This window comes from Dendrobium catenatum, unplaced genomic scaffold (assembly GCF_001605985.2).
Source record: "Dendrobium catenatum unplaced genomic scaffold, ASM160598v2 fragScaff_scaffold_1553, whole genome shotgun sequence".
In the NCBI taxonomy this organism is placed as follows: domain Eukaryota; kingdom Viridiplantae; phylum Streptophyta; class Magnoliopsida; order Asparagales; family Orchidaceae; genus Dendrobium; species Dendrobium catenatum.
The window spans coordinates 439,853-456,187 of NW_021320015.1; the positions used below are offsets into that span (position 1 = coordinate 439,853).

The 16,335-nt window shown below is 34.4% G+C and overlaps 1 protein-coding gene across 1 annotated transcript in view; it reads left to right on the forward strand.

Moving 5' to 3' along the window:
• Positions 1–10,347: 10,347 nt before the first annotated feature.
• Positions 10,348–16,335, forward strand: part of LOC110101204 (SWR1 complex subunit 6) — an 18,624-nt gene continuing 12,636 nt past the window's right edge. Inside the window, exons 1-2 of the mRNA XM_020829005.2 lie at positions 10,348–10,644; positions 10,873–10,975. Coding sequence (XP_020684664.1) covers positions 10,540–10,644; positions 10,873–10,975 — 208 coding nt within the window. The 5' untranslated portion in view covers positions 10,348–10,539. The remainder of the gene's footprint in view (positions 10,645–10,872; positions 10,976–16,335) is intronic.

Genomic DNA, 16,335 nt, shown 5'->3' on the forward strand with positions numbered 1-16,335 from the left:
TAAATATGAGATAGATCAAGGGTACGTTGAGAGTGTTTTGAATGAACGACCGATATTGATCCTCTTGATCATAGACCGTTTACTGATATTTGAATGTCTTAATGATTCGTGCCCGATCAAGATAAATTTTTAATGATATATCAATTTTAAATACTTTTACATATTTTGATATGCCTTGTTCTGATTTTAAAATTATTTAGATTCAATTATAACAAAAATGGTCCAAAGCAATTACTTGGGAAAATACTAAAATATTATATGTTTATCTTAGTTAACAGGCCTCCCCTAGTTCGGTGAGTATCTACAAATCTACCATCGCTTTGTAAATTCACGAAGAATTTGGCATAGAAATTAAATATTACTGAGCGTCCGCTGTGTTTAATAGAATCGCATGGCTCTCAATTAAATATTTGCAAGGTCTCACTAATCCGAGTTTTCAAATAGTTATTGGGTGATTAATCTAATTCCACATTTTGCATGTCATTGTCGTTGCAAATAATTTCCAAAACACTTTAATGGACTATTAGCATAACTATGCTAATCCTTAGTATTTTATTGTTGCTTATTACTTAAATTAAAAAAAAAAATTATCTTCTCTTCTTGTGAAATATTTACATTCTAAAGGAACGAATAAAAATTTGCTTTACCCATGAGGGTGCTCTTCCACCTAAAGAATGCGACGGTGAGGGTTTCTCTACCATGAGTTGCGGAAACGCGGGAAAGGTAACTCTTTTAGGATAATTTTTTTTACTGTTTTTTAGACTATTTTTTAGTACAATAATTTTATTTAGAAAGCAATAAGAACACGGTTCCAAACGAAAACTTAACATGGAAATATGACTTTTGATGTCACTTTAAGGCTTTGTTTGGGACGGCTTCTTCCTGCTTCTTAAACAGCTTATTAGTTAGAAAAATTTCTAAAAAATTACATTAAGAGGCAGCAAAAAAATCGTTCCAAACAAAGCCTAAATTTGAAGTTATAAGTCTCTTTGTAATGATTTGGCGTTAGATATAAGTAGATAATAGCATAGATTTAGGTTTGAGGAAAATACTGTTTATTATGATATAAAATGTGCTCACTTTAAGCCATTTTCTTATGATGAGGTCATCATTATCAAGGAATAATAAGATCCACTTTCTAATAATCTTTCAACTTCAACATATGCTTAATAGGAGTGATCATCAAAATGTATGAAGCTTAATATAAGAATAAACTCTTTTAAATATTTTTAGCTTATAGGATCGTATATAAACTGTCCTCACGCATCCGCACATAAATTAAAACAAAGGATCACCATAAAAGAAGAAAAGATCAAATCAAAAGCAAAAGAAAATAAAAGCTAAAATCAAAATATCTTAAATTTTTATTTTTTTTCAGATATGCCATAATATTTCAGGTGCAGGGTTTCCAGTCTGAAGATCTTTCTGTCGAGTTCAGCTTTTTGTTTTGTAGCCTTGGGTGGGCTTTCTTTTGTAGCATGTGTGGCTAGTGTAGTTATTTTTTTTGGACTCTCTTTTGTTTGTTCTCTGATTGTACTATATGTGAATTATTGTATCCGCTGCTGTTTCTTTTCTGTAATGTAATTATCTCTGGCTCTGGATGTATATATTGATACGAATAACGGATAAAGAAAAAGAAAAAAAAAGAATGAATGATCGATCAGATGAATCCTTTCACTACACGGATCTTGGGTCGTTATACTGGTTGCCCCTTCATTAGCCCACTCATGTGCTGCCAAACTTGTTCTTGACGACCTTATGTCAAACTGCTACATTCAAGATCCTTGCAAGTTTGTCATTGTGTTTCTACCACACAACAACTTTATACTAGGTTAAGCATTTGCATGCTCATAAACTCCCATAGCCTAATGCTCATGCACCCTGCCATTCAAAATCTCCTGTATGCACACCCGACATTCATAGATCTATTATTTATAGTTGTACGTGCACTCGGCCCTACTCCCTTATTCGTTGAGTCATTAGCAATATACTCATCCTCTTTGACCTAAATCTCAAGTGAATCTATATAAAGTTTTAATTATAATTATTGTCTCAAAACATATATAATTCTATCTCTTTCACCTTCCTATCAAGAGTGGGTGCTTTCCCAACCATTTCCTCCATTGTTATCGAGTCCTCCATCCCCTTTTTATCGAGTACTCAATACAATAAAGAGGGGCAACCACCACTTAGATAAATTCAAACTTTTTTTTGCAGGAATGCATCAAACTTTTATATTAGGAGATTTTATTCAATAGGTATACCATGCCACCAACCATTTGCTCAACCACTTGCTCCCAATATCCATTGCCTTTAGAATAACATTTAATAGCAATATTTGCTCATGTTCATTCGTTGACTCTATACTCACCACTCATGGACCCACCAGTGCTAAATCTATTAAGACACTATGTATTAAAACATTATTTACCCGTTGGTGTACTGTACCAATAAGACTACTCCACGTGTAACTCTATTGTTTCTTTTCCCTATAAAGCTATCTGCCATGTACTTATCTGAAACAAGAATAATAATATAATATTGTTACTTTTACTGTTCATTGTCTTCAACCTCTGGTTCTTGCCAAGACATATGAGGAGTTAACGTTTCTACAAAATCAACATACTGGCTTATGCACTTATAGCTTCATATTTACAACACTAGACTCTTTAGACATAAACCTCACCATGGTCATTGGCTCTATCAAATCATACTCAACAACCCATTTATCCAACTCATCACCTCATGTGCGATCTGATTCAGACTAAAAACTTGCTTCCTTTTGCTAGTTTAGTTTGTCTAACCAACCTGTTCCACCTCTTTGGGTTATTTTTTCAACAATTACTATAGGTTTTACATCGCTTATTCAAAAGGAACATTAAATCATTATTTTTTAAAAAATTTATTTATTTCTTTATTTTTGACATTAAATCATTATATACAAAATAGTTAATGTTTTATTTAGGTTCTTTAAATGCCTATAATTCATTAAGTCATATTACATTTTGGAGGATAGTATTAGATTGGTTTGAACTAAAACTAAAAACGTAATATATCATAATTCTTATATGCACTTTCCTAAAAATACCATTATACTTTCTCTTTCTTAGCCTATAATAATCATGTTTAATTTGTGGCATTAGGAAGGGATATTAGTCAAAATAGAAAAAAGATTCAAAATATTCAATCTCATAATCTCTTTATATTTTCTTTGTTTTAATATTAAGCCATGTGACTCAAAACCCATGGTTCTATGTCACTATGTCTTTTTATTCACATAGATTTTATTATTATGGATTGTGAAGATTGTATGGTATTCATTATTGTAGCTTGCCTACTACAGGCACACATGACGCATCTACCCATTTGTTTGTCACTCCTATAGGTTTTCTCAATAGGTTTCACTTTTTGCTGCACTTTCTTTTCTCTCTCTTATGTTCTTTATTAATTGTTTTCCTACATTTTTCTATATTTCCTAATTATTATACCCTTGTGATATGTTTGTGTCATTTTCTTTTCTTTATAGAAATTCATTTTATAATTTCTATGAAATATTTTAAAATGTTAAATTTGACAAAATAGTAGTGAATTCATTGGCCTTTTGGCCACTTTTTTGCCTGAATAATTATAAAAATGAATCATGTTTGTTATAACATGGAAGAAAATTGGTATCATGTCAGTTGAATACCCTATATCACAAGTACTTGACATAGTCAATAAATGTCTATCGGCACGCAATTATATTATAGGCTTTTAGATATGTCATCATGTAAGTTTAAAATAATATTGCATCTTTTTATTATAAAGTAGGCACTTGTGTACATTCAAGCCATTTTGACAATGTGATGATATTATATGACCTACTTTTCCTGCATATTTATCAACTTATCTTGGATTTCATAGAGACTTGGCATCATGGCTTTATATTTTATTTAGGCAAACCTAAAATGCATATCTAATCTAGTGGATATGTCTTATTGTCAATCTCCGTGAGACTAATTCCCTATGATTAGACATATAGTAGGGTGTTTACATCGCATTGTTCCATTAGACATTCTTTTTGGGTTACTCAAATAAATGCACATTTATGCTTCATTTGGGACAATTTTCTTACTTCTTTCTTTAGCAATTTTTTAGTACAAAGATTTCTTAAAAATAGTAGTCAAAAGTTATCCCAAATGAAGTCTTCGTCTCAATTTCATAATATGATTCATTTAATCTCTCTTTAGAGGCTGATGCTATATAGTTTCCTTCATCATTAAATAGTTCTCCATTTTTTTCACCATGCTAACACCATTTAGTTTTCTCATTGATTTACTCCCATCAAGAGGTCATGTAGCTTGGCACATACTTGGGATCATCTCCTTCTATTATTACCACTTCTGAGATCCCCTCAATGCAAAATTAGAAATACAAATGAACTTCCTTAATCAAAAGTATTCTCTAAGGTATCATACACATAATATTTTTAACCATGGGGATTGCGCCCAAGGGAAATTAGTTTACCCTTGATTATACCTATTTGGAATTCATGTCATATAAGAGAAATCTTCAGGGAGCATTTCTCAAATAAATTTCCATTAATTCTCATGTTGGAGAAAAAATATACCATCAAAGTTCATCCACTGAAGTTTGTGATTCAAAAACTTATCCTGAAATACATGATGTTATTTTGAAGCCTAAATTTAGGGCCTTCTAGAGGACAATCTTGATAACATCCCCAAGGGCACACATGATAACTCTCCTATTGCGCATGCTCACCATTTGTAGGGTTAGGATTAACTTAAGGATGGTGAGACTTTTGAGGATTAAAAAATAGTATTAAAATTGATAAAACAAGAATACATAAAACCTTAAATTAGCATTCTTAAATACATCACTTTAAATGCAAAATTTAGTAGTTCTATTATTACCATTCTATCATTCATTATGATTTCTTGAATCCTTTGATCTCTTCTTGATACATGAACCATCCACCATGTGAAGCTTTACACCACATTGCTTAATAGAGGAGCTTAAAGCACAAAAAAGCTGAAAGAAGCTTGCGATAATCAACATAGGATTTAGTAATAAGCGACAATAACGAAGATTGTGGCAGAAAGCATGTAAGTAGATAAGGAGCAATGATGAAATTGACACATGAGAGAAAAAGGGAGGCCAAAAGAGCTCTTAGATTTAATGAGCTTCCGTCATGACTACCTCCATTGTTGTTGGTCCAGTCCGTGTCCTTCATAATGAGTTCCCATCATAACTTCCCCCTATCATGTCAATGTCATCTTCCACGAGCTATTGTTGCTAGTCCTTTTGTGTAACTCCATAAGTAAAAAGAAGTTAAACTCTTAAACAATAAGACACCTTTTGATGTAATGGTCAGAATTTCATTAAGAAACTCTGTAGTTAAGCGTGTTCATCCCAAAAAAATCCTAGGATGAATGACCTCCTGGAAATTACATCAATATGACAAAGTCGTGAGACCCTTAGACCAAAGAGGACAATATCTCAATAGTTAAGAGTTTAGACTATTACAAATGGTATCAGAGTAATACATCAGCTATAAGATACAAACTAAGTATCATACAACATAAAGTGATACGTCAGAGGAGACATCTTTTAAACCTTATATGAGACAAAGTGCTATATGGCGGGAATCACCACTTGAACTTGTAGGGGCCACCTCTAGAATCCTATGTGCATGGTGGATGATTCTAGAATAAATATGCTGACGAGGATGTTAGTTACTTAAGTCGGGGGAGATTGTGAAACCCCTTAAGTAAAAAAAAAAAGCTAAGCACTTAAATATCGAGGCACCTTTTGTTGTAATGTTCAAAATTTCATTAAGAATATATAGTTAAGCATGCTCATTTTGGAGAAATCTTAGGATGGGTGACCTCTTGGGAAGTTACATAAATATGACAAAATCACGAGACCCTTAGACCAAAGAGTATAATATCTCAATAGTTAATAGTTTGAACTGTTACACATTTATCATGTCTTTCTTGTTTTTCCTTGTCATCTCCAACGTGCTCTCTTCATGCTAATGAACACCCATCATGAGGGTTTTGAGATCTTGACACGAGGTTAAGGCTGTTGTTATTCTGGTAAGTCGAGTTCAAGCTCACCGTATGAACTTGACTTGAGCTCGAGCTTTAGTTAGAGCTTGTCATTGGGTAGGTGAGCCAAGTTTGAATAACTCGTGACTCAAGTTAATCTCTATTGATTTACACCCATAAATTGACAATATACCTAACCTATAATATAATATATTATGAAAATCCTCTCAACTATAATGTTTACATTTATCTCAAAAGTCTGCACACCTTGAACCGAGCTTAGCAATCAATCAGTAAGGGTGTTAATAAATGACTTGGGATGACATTAATATTTATATTATATACATAATTTTTTTGAAATTGAATTGACCTGTTTACTATTTGGATTAAATTCAAATTTAATTTATAGCCTTGGTTATCATATGATTTTAATTTAATTTAACATGTATAATTTGAAATCAATTTCAAATTGATCCATTAATATTCAAGTTGGATCAGATATAATTTAGGGTTGTTAATTTAGGCTTTATTTAGAATAATTTTCTTAATGATTTCAAAAACAACTTTTTAGTTCAAACATTTCTAGTTTAAAATTTGCTTTAGAAAATAATAAGAAAGTCGTCTCAAATAAAGCCTTAAGCTTTGTTTGAGACGACTTTCTTTTTGCTTTCTAAAATAGTTTTTTAGTTTTAAAAAATGATTTAACAATTTTTTAGCCAAAAAAAAAAAAAGTTTGAAAGTAAGAAAAAAACTATTCCAAACCCTAAGCCTAAGTCAAATGAGTCAATATTATTCACTTAATTGGCTTGTGTTGCTTAAAATTATGATTATGCATCTCATATCGTTAAATATTTTCAGGTGGCCCTAGGTGCAATTAGCTATGGAGAAATTATTCTATGCAGATTCCGGACGTAGGTCTACGTTAAGACTCCAATACATAATCGACATGTATTTTTTGGATATTTTGTACATCAACGTGGATTTTTTTACTAATGCGTGACCCGACGATCTAGCCTGATTATTTTAGTTTACGCTCCTTTAAAAAAAAATTGTGACTGGTTCTCAAGGTTTAGGGCTTTTCAGAGAATAGAACTTTTCCCTGAATAGTCTCCAAAATTTTCGAGGAAACGACGAAGAAGATGGAGACTGCTTTTGGTGACGTTCAAATCTCTGATGATATGATATGCTCACAGGACGCGGATGCTAAAAACTTTAAGATAAGAAGGATGATAAGTTTACAGGATAGTGCAGAGATTGCAATGTAGGATGAATGGGAAGTCAATTTGGAGGAAGGAGCTATATATTTAAACTTGTATGTAAATTTTTACGGATTATTATGTATTATTTAATTTTATTCTTATGAGGAATGCTCAAATAGAATAGATATGCAAAATAACATTTGTTCTCGCCTTTTTTTTTTCTTTTCTAATTTTTTTTTTTACGTTTAGTTAGAAATATTGAAAGACCAGATGAAATTTTCCCTTAGATAAACGGTGCTTAATGATTTGTATGGTGTCATTCCACTTTCAATACATTATGCACGTGTATACTATTTTTATTTTTTTTGTGAATTTTTGGGAATATATTCTGCTCCTCATACAATATGTGTATTAATTCTCTTGTACACAATGTGTATAATTTTTTACACTGTACACAATGTTTAGAGGATGTGTATAGTTGTACACAGAATGTACAAGGCTGTGCACATTGTGCACAAGATTGTACACACTATTTACAAAGGTTGTCTACAATGTTTAGAGGCTATGTATAGGTTGTACACAATGTACAACAACCTTGTTGTGTACAGGTTTGTTGAGGCGGGCCTCAAGAAAATAAAATGTTGCTTCAAAAAAAAAAATAAAAAAACATTATGAACAAAATAATCATAATAATAATAAAAAAAGAGATTATACGGAATCAGATAAACCCAGTCATCACTAATATCATTAAATATATCAGAGACTTGGATGGCAGAAAAGAAAATATTGCTCCCCAATGAAAGAAACAGGGTCTTGCTTCAGACGCTGTAAGGTCAAGAAGGGATGTGTGCTTTAAAACCAAATATGCATATAATCAATAGGTAGTATTAGAAAAAAGAACAATTTCACCTTTAAGAATTTTAATATTAGTAATATAATTAGAGAGAGTACTCGTCATTAATAAAGGAACAAAGCCACTAATATATCCTAAGGCGCATCATTAGCATACTTCATCGCCATACGATCAAACTAAACAACTAAGAAATTCCTAATTGACATAGCCCAATTATACCCAATGAACTCATCTATATTCTGGGCAATAATAATGAGACTCCTTGAGATTCTATAATCATTATTGGGAAAAAATTTGAACAACAAAAACTTGATATACATATTTGCGCGCAATAACGTCAGGGGGCATGATTTATTAATATTCTTTATTTTATTTTTAATTTGAATTCCAATATAACTAGTTAGTGGCTCAGCTTCCCAGTATATCAAATCATCTATGTTTGGCAAACTTATCATTAGAGCCACTTCATATGCTGTAAATCTTAGCCTGTGCCCCCTTTGATTATGCATGTTTGCTTAGGCACATCCCAACATGTAGATTAGGGGTGTATTTTATTGAAATCGAGAGAACTTTGTAAATTGAAATATGTTAACTTCTTCAAAGCATCCTTTACTTCACCACTTAATAACCCTTTTAAAGAATAGCATAAATTTCTAAATATTAAGAGTTTGTAACCAAAAGTAATATTTGGGATGTACATCTGCAACAAGAAAAGTTAAAAATATTTATTAATTTGCATTATACAAAAACTATAGAAGATTAAATATATGTGTACATGGTTGAACACAAAGTTTATATTGCTAATAGAAGCTTGTACAGTTGTACATAGTGTGTACAAGGCCTTGTACATAGGTCTTGTACATAGTGTACAAGGTCTTGTACATAATATGTACAAGTTGTCTATATTTCTCTTAAAATAGACGAGCTAGTAAATTTTTTTTCTCATTATCAAATGCATTATATTTTTTTCAAAGTTATTGTAGACATCTGCAGCAAGAAAAGTTTAAAATATTTATTAACTTGTCTTATACAAAAATTATAGAATATTGAATATATGTGTACATGGTTAAACACAAAGTTTACATTAATAACACAAGCTTGTACACAATATATACAAGGGGTCTAGATTTCCCTTAAAATGCTTGAGTTTATAAAATATTTTTTTTTCTCATTATCAAACACATTATATTTATTTGAAATTTATTGTAAAAAGTTTGTACAAGAAATTATTATGTGGAGTCAAAACAGTTAATATGGTGTCAAATGTAATACAGGACTTCGTAAAACTGGGTGTATGTAAACTTTGCATCTGGATTCAACACAAAATAATTTCAGTTACAAAGAAACCAAAATACTTAATGCAAGTTTGCCATTCATGCCTACAAAATGCTGATATTAAAATAATTGAGCAATAGAAACGATGAATAAATTTATATTTACATGAATTTTTTTTTTGAAGAGAGAGCTTGTCTAAACAGTAAACATGAAGGATAGAGCTTGCCTTCTTGAAGATAAAAAAGAGAATTGTGAAGATCACATTCCTTTTTTGAAGAGGAAAAATGGAACTTTTATTAGGTCCGGTGTCCTGACGTAGCTCTACGTTCGGACGTCAGTAAAATGTTGACACGTGCTCTTACTCTTTACCGCGCGGCTCGACGACCCGACCCGGATCGGACCCGAGATTGCTATGTATTGGCTGATTTGTGCAGACTGAGGTATTGCTTATTGCTCGCTATTGCTCGACAATAACGAGAAATATCATTATGTGAAGACCAATACCTAGCAATACCGAGCAATACCCCGGTTTTGCTGGGTATTGCTCGATATTGCTAGGTATTGCTCGATATTGCTCGGCAAGCAATACCTAGCAATGCCGAGCAATATCTAGCAATACCGAGCAATACATATCAATACGCGAACATAGCAATCCCGGGTTTCGGTCCAAGTTGGGTCGTCGGGCCGCGCGATAAAAAGTAAAAACACGTGGTGATATGTTATTGACGTCCGAACGTAGAGCTACGTCAGGACACCGGACCTAATAAAAATTCGGAAAAATGACATTCAAACACCAAAATCCTAAAACTTTTGTCCGCGTAATTTCAAAATTGACGGAGACACGGCTCTCTTTTTTCAAAATACTATCTTAAGACCGATTGGATCGTCGGGTCGCAAATCAAGTAAAAAAAATCCAAATGACTATTTAAAATAACTTAAACCGAAAAATAGGCTTCGAATAACCCAAAAAATTATTGGAGTCCGGACCTAAGCACATAATATTTTCTCTCAGCGACGACGCATTCAACCTGCACGGCTTTCCATCTCTCTCCAGCGAGCGGACGAGTGCAAAACCCCGATGAGCTCTGAATTTGGCTAATCACCTCTCGGAAACTTTCATTCCCAACTTTATTTCTGTTGGCCTCTCTAAGAGCGAGATACCATGGACGAAGAGAACATCGGCCCTTTCCGTCGGACCTCGGCTCGAACGAGGAAGGTCGCTTCCAAGATGGCTGCAGCTCTAGCCAGCACAGATAACCGGACGCAGGTTAACTACAACTCACACTAAAATAATCTCTCTTAATTGGAAGATAAAATTTGCAATCTATATAGTTGTTTTCAGGCGGACTGTTCTAAAAGTATTCGGTTTTACTCGATTTATTTGATTCTTTGGTTCAGAGTGGCCAACCCTGCTGCTAAATGCCGATTTTATTTGCAAAACTTGTGCTTTTTGAGGGATTTGATATTTACGGAATGGTTTGATGGAGTATTTCAGGCAGCGCTTGCACGTCTAGAGGCTCTGGAAAGTGACAATGTTGGAGCTGAGGCTGCTGAGATCAACGATGATGATGATGCCTCTTTGGATGATGAAGATCAAGGTTTTTCATTCATGTCTACTTTTCTTACTTGCGTTTATGTAGCAATATAAAACTTTAGACTTAATTAAGTTACTTGCATCTCTTAATTACATGCACAATTTTTTGATAGAAGAAATTAAAATTACTACATGCATATGTATCATTCACCTACTGAAAGGGAATTGGAAGGGCAAACATTTAGATGATACTGGATGGAGAATGCGTGTGAAAAGTAGCATATTCTTCAGGCTATCTGCATTCAAAACTCAACTAACATGTGTTTGTTAGGTGTTTGGGTATTGATCTTTAATACTGGTAGGGATCTTATTGTGGATTATGTTTGATAGAATGGACACCTTCCCTTTTTGCTTCAAAGTAAAAGCCCCAAGTTTGTTACCAAATGAAGTAGGAACTTGTTATTCCATCATATTCTTCCCAGTATGCTCATTTTTAATAGAAAATTCTATGGTGGCGCCTCTTAATGCTGCCACTTCTTCACTAGTTTAGTCTAGAATCGCATCATGAATTTCATGAAGTTTCTTTCTCATTTCTGCAATACTTTTTTTTTTTGGTTCTCCTATCCTCTAGCCTTTGTTCTTCTTGTTACGACTTGTTTAGTGCCTTTAAATGTCTCTTTTGTGCTGGATTCATCAATGCAACTGCTCCCATGGTCGCTTTTAAGGCTTATTTCTTGCTTCAATCATAGCATCTTCAAGTAAAATATTTTGTAGAGTTCATTCTTTGTGGAGCCCAAGAGTAGTCTAAAATGCAAATTGTAAGAGTAAGGGAAAAAATGTTGTTTTGAAGAAGGCTATGTAACTGGAAAAGACTCTTGAAAAAACAATGTTCATCACTATTTTCTCTTTTTGATGTTAATAGCTTGAATGGTTATTATATAAAGAACTTAGGTGTTATATAACTAGCTTTCGCATTAAAAACCATTAGATTTTTAAGGTTGGAATGAGTAGAATAATTGATGCAAGTGATTTTAATTTTAACCAATTCTATTATGGGATAAACACCGAACAATAAATATTTTAAATTTAAAACCCTCTTAAAATTCAAATTAAACAACCACCCCACAAAAAATGAAAAAAAAAAGATAATAAATGAAAAAGAAAATGATAAAACAGAAATTTGGGTTCACTAGTATCCACTATGCTGCTTGTATTGAGATGCCTTTAAATTGCATTTATTAATGATTTCATTGGACTGAAGATCAATCGTGGAATAAAATTCTTTGAACCAAAGTTGTTAATCAGTTTGAAGAGGTGTGTTATGCTTAATATGCTTGGTAGCACTTTCGTGGCGTGTGCTTGAACTTGATTGTTATAAGAGTTTTTAAGGATTTACTGAAATCCTATAATAATAGCCTTAATGTTACTCTCACTTAGGTGAATCATTGAAGGGTTTTAGTAACATGATGAGCCTTTTAGAAATTATTGTTTGAAGTTATGGAGAGCTAAGCTCAACTAAAACGCCACACCACATAATACATTACTAAAAGGATGGGGTTGGATTTGAACTCTTAATAGATTATGCTCCCTTTATCACACAATTTAATTTTAATTCTACCCTTTGAACCTTTGGATCAAAAGGCCACAAAGGTAAGGATCCACTGTTGGTGGTTTTCATATGAGCTTAAACTCACACCCTAGATGATATAAAGCACAAAGGTCCTTAATAAATCATTTCATCTCTCAATGTTTTTTTTTTTAAACATCAACTCAAAATTTAATAGAAAGAGATCACATTGGTGTCATAACTATATTAGTCAATATGTTATTTGGTAAGTATGGATAACTCCCATTTTAACTGCCTTGTGCCAAGAATTATTAACAATACTTGAAAACATGTTGTTGGTTGTATGAATTCATCATTTCTTTGTACATACCAACATGCTTGTAATGAAAAATTACCACAATTTTGTAATGTCTAATGTCTAACATACTAAATATTTGTTTAGATGTACAGAAAATTTTCTCTATCTAACTTATACGAGTATGCAGAGTTATCTACCAATATGTATCTAATATCTATAAATTTGTTATCTATCATTCTATCTAATATCTATAAGTATATTATCTGCGACCATCTACTTATATTTTACAAATTTGTTACCTACCACCTATAGGCATTATATAATGAGATAGTTGCATGGTGTTTAAGATTTACAAGCAAATCAGGGAGAAGTATGAAAGGGAAAGGAGGTGCTGTTAGTTTTGGTTCTATAGAAAGGAGAACTTTTTGACCATGCTAGAGAAATGCTCTTTATAACGCAGAAAGGAAGAGAGTAATAACAACATCAATAATGCTTTCTTCCCCCACTTTCAACTCTTATTGTCATAGAAAGTGGTTGCATTAACTTTCAATAAGTAACATAGCATTTAGGCTCACCTGCATGAGTAAACAACAAATAATTTCGGGAAGATGATAACAATTAATAGGCTTTGAATTCTTTGTGGCTTTTTGACTTTTGCCATGTAAGTATTATGCTTAGACTGATTTTGATCATTTTATGGTTCCTCTTGCCTTTTATCAAATATTAATGGTTCTTCTAATTCAATATGTTTTGTAGTGGAATTCCCATTTTCATTTTTGCTTGATCTATCTACGTCATAGTTTTTTTGAAAAAAAAATTATTCTTTTGATTATTTCTTTATTCTCAACATCCCAAAATCTTTAACAATAGGTATATTAAAACTGAAATAAAATCCTAAATATAGCCTAAAATACTAAGTCATCTTGTTACATATCTTCTATTTCATCACAAGGCCTTAGTTATAAACTCATCACTCGTGTTGTGGTTAATATGTGATTTGTTTGTCTTCCTTTAGTAAAATTCAGTAGTCTAATTAATTTGTTTTTGTATGATGATTTGAGGGGTGAAGTTGTTCCCTATGAGGAGGCTAAAATTTTCGTTTAGAGTTTAGACCATTTTAGGAGTAAATCTTTGAAACATATGAGATGAAATAGTTTATATTAGTTGATGGGAAAATATCTTTAACGGGTCATAATTTATAGGCCCAGGCTATTCCTTTAAGAAAAGGTGAGTTAGAAAGATGATAAAATGAAGAAAAATCTTAAAAAGTTGGACTAGAAGATCTCAAGTAATAAACATCCTATTATGTGGTAAAGAATTAGCAATTTAGCATAGAAAGGAAATAATGAAATTATTCGTCTTTTATTATTCTGGCTGAGCATGACAGTTGATATTGCTTGGTATTACTCTGCTGTGTTCACTTGTTAAAAATGAAGATGTTCATTTAGTTGCTGGCCATGTTTAGTCAATACTAAACATAGTTCATCTAAGACATCAAAACTTCCATTATTTGTGCTACCCAAAAACACCAAAAAAAATTTTGGGTTATCAAAGTATTGCACTAACCTACCATATCCATTCTTCACAACTTGTTCTTCCTACTTTTACTATGCATCCAACATAACATTATCATTTTTTGTAAGATAATCATTTACATTTTCCTTCCTATTTTTAGAGCATGTATAGCACATTATCCTCATATATGCCACACATAACTTCTTTTCATCATGACATTCACATTCAAATGCTCTTTAGAAAAAAATATTCCTTTAATCATATTTTCTCATTCTCTTCAACATCCTTTTGCCACAATTTTCCAACTTATAGTTGAACGGAACATCTTAGAAAGACAAACCGAGCGACACTAAATTCAACTCAATTCGAGCCCAAATGGGTCCAAATCAAAGACTCAATGCTCATTTGGAATGGTCAAAGCATTATTTGGATGACAAAATAATATCCAAATATCACATGCTTATAGTCAAATCGAGCGGCTCGGCGAGACAAATCTAACGAGCCTAAGATCGCTGAATTCCGACATTGTTAAGGCATTGAAACAATAGAAAACTCTCTAAGATCGAGGGAATCAATACGAGTCATCCTATGGAGCACTCGGAACCTGCTCCGGATCTTCTCTATATTTACGGGGTGTGCCACTCATGAAAATCTATAAATAGACATCCACTTTCTATATGAAGGGGACAGGGGGCTAAAGATTGGAGAGAGCTCTGAGACTTCAAGAGCTTATGCACCACAGTCGGCGAACTAACATCGGCTTTTGTCGGACCACCGTCGGATTTCCACCCGGCAGTCAACCATCGCCGAACTTCAGCCCGACCTTCGTCGGACTACCATCCGGCCACTGATCACCGCCAAACTTCCACCCGGCCACCGACCGCCGCCGGACTTCAACCGCCGACCGTTGTCGGACTTCAGCCTGACCATGGTCTGACCACCTCCCGGCCGTCGACCGTCGCTGGACTTCCACCCGGTCGCTGATTGTCATTTGACTTCATCCCAACATTCGTCGGACCACCGCCCGGCCGCAGATTGCCACCAGACTTCCACCTTGCAACCGACCGTTGTCGGATATTAGCCCAATAGTTGTCGGACCACTGCCCGGCTGCTGATTATCGCCGGGCTTCCACCTGGCCGCCGACCACCGCCAGACTTCAGCCAGACCTTCGTAGAACCACTGCCCGGCTGCCGATCACCACCAAACTTCCACCCTGCCGCCAATTGTCGCCGGACTTTAGCCAAACCTTCATCGGACCACCGCCTGGCTGCCGATCACCGCCAAGCTTCCACCAGGCCGCCGATCGTTGCAGAACTTCAGCCCGACCTTCGTCGGACCACCGCTCGACCGTCGACTGTCGTCGTACTTCCACCCGGCTGTCGACCGCCGTCGGGCTTTAGCCCGACCTTCGTCGGACCACCGCTCGACAGCCGATCACCATCGAGCCACTGAATTTTAGCCCGACTGTTGTCGACCACTGCCCAGTCGCCGGCCGTCGTCGGACTTCCACCCGGCCGCCGACCGTCATCGCATTTCTACCCAATGTTGAACTTCTACCCGTCATTGGATTTCCGCCCGTCGTCGAACTTCCGCCTGTCGCCAGAATTTTGTCGGGCTTCTACCAAACGTCGAACTTCCATCCATTACTGGACTTCCAACCTTTATCGCCCGCTAACTACGATCCTTCCGACCTTCCTCGCCGAGTACGGTCCCTTTGACCACTGTCACTAGACAACGGTTGATGCAGGACTACTTAGATGTTATGGTTATGGTTTCATTTGAGCATTGCACAACTATTGAATTAGAATAATTTCAGAACAAAATTATAAGCAATTTTCAAACGACGATTAAGACAAATGAAGCGATCAATTGCGTAGGCGAAATCACATGCTCCGAATTTGAACTATCAAGATAATTGAGAAAAATAAAACAATACCGAATAGTAGTTTTCAAATTAAATCCCTAATCTAACAACGAGACGTAGGATGCATAGAAGACTACACTCAATTCCTACAAATGACTAAGCTTGGCAAGAGCAATTTG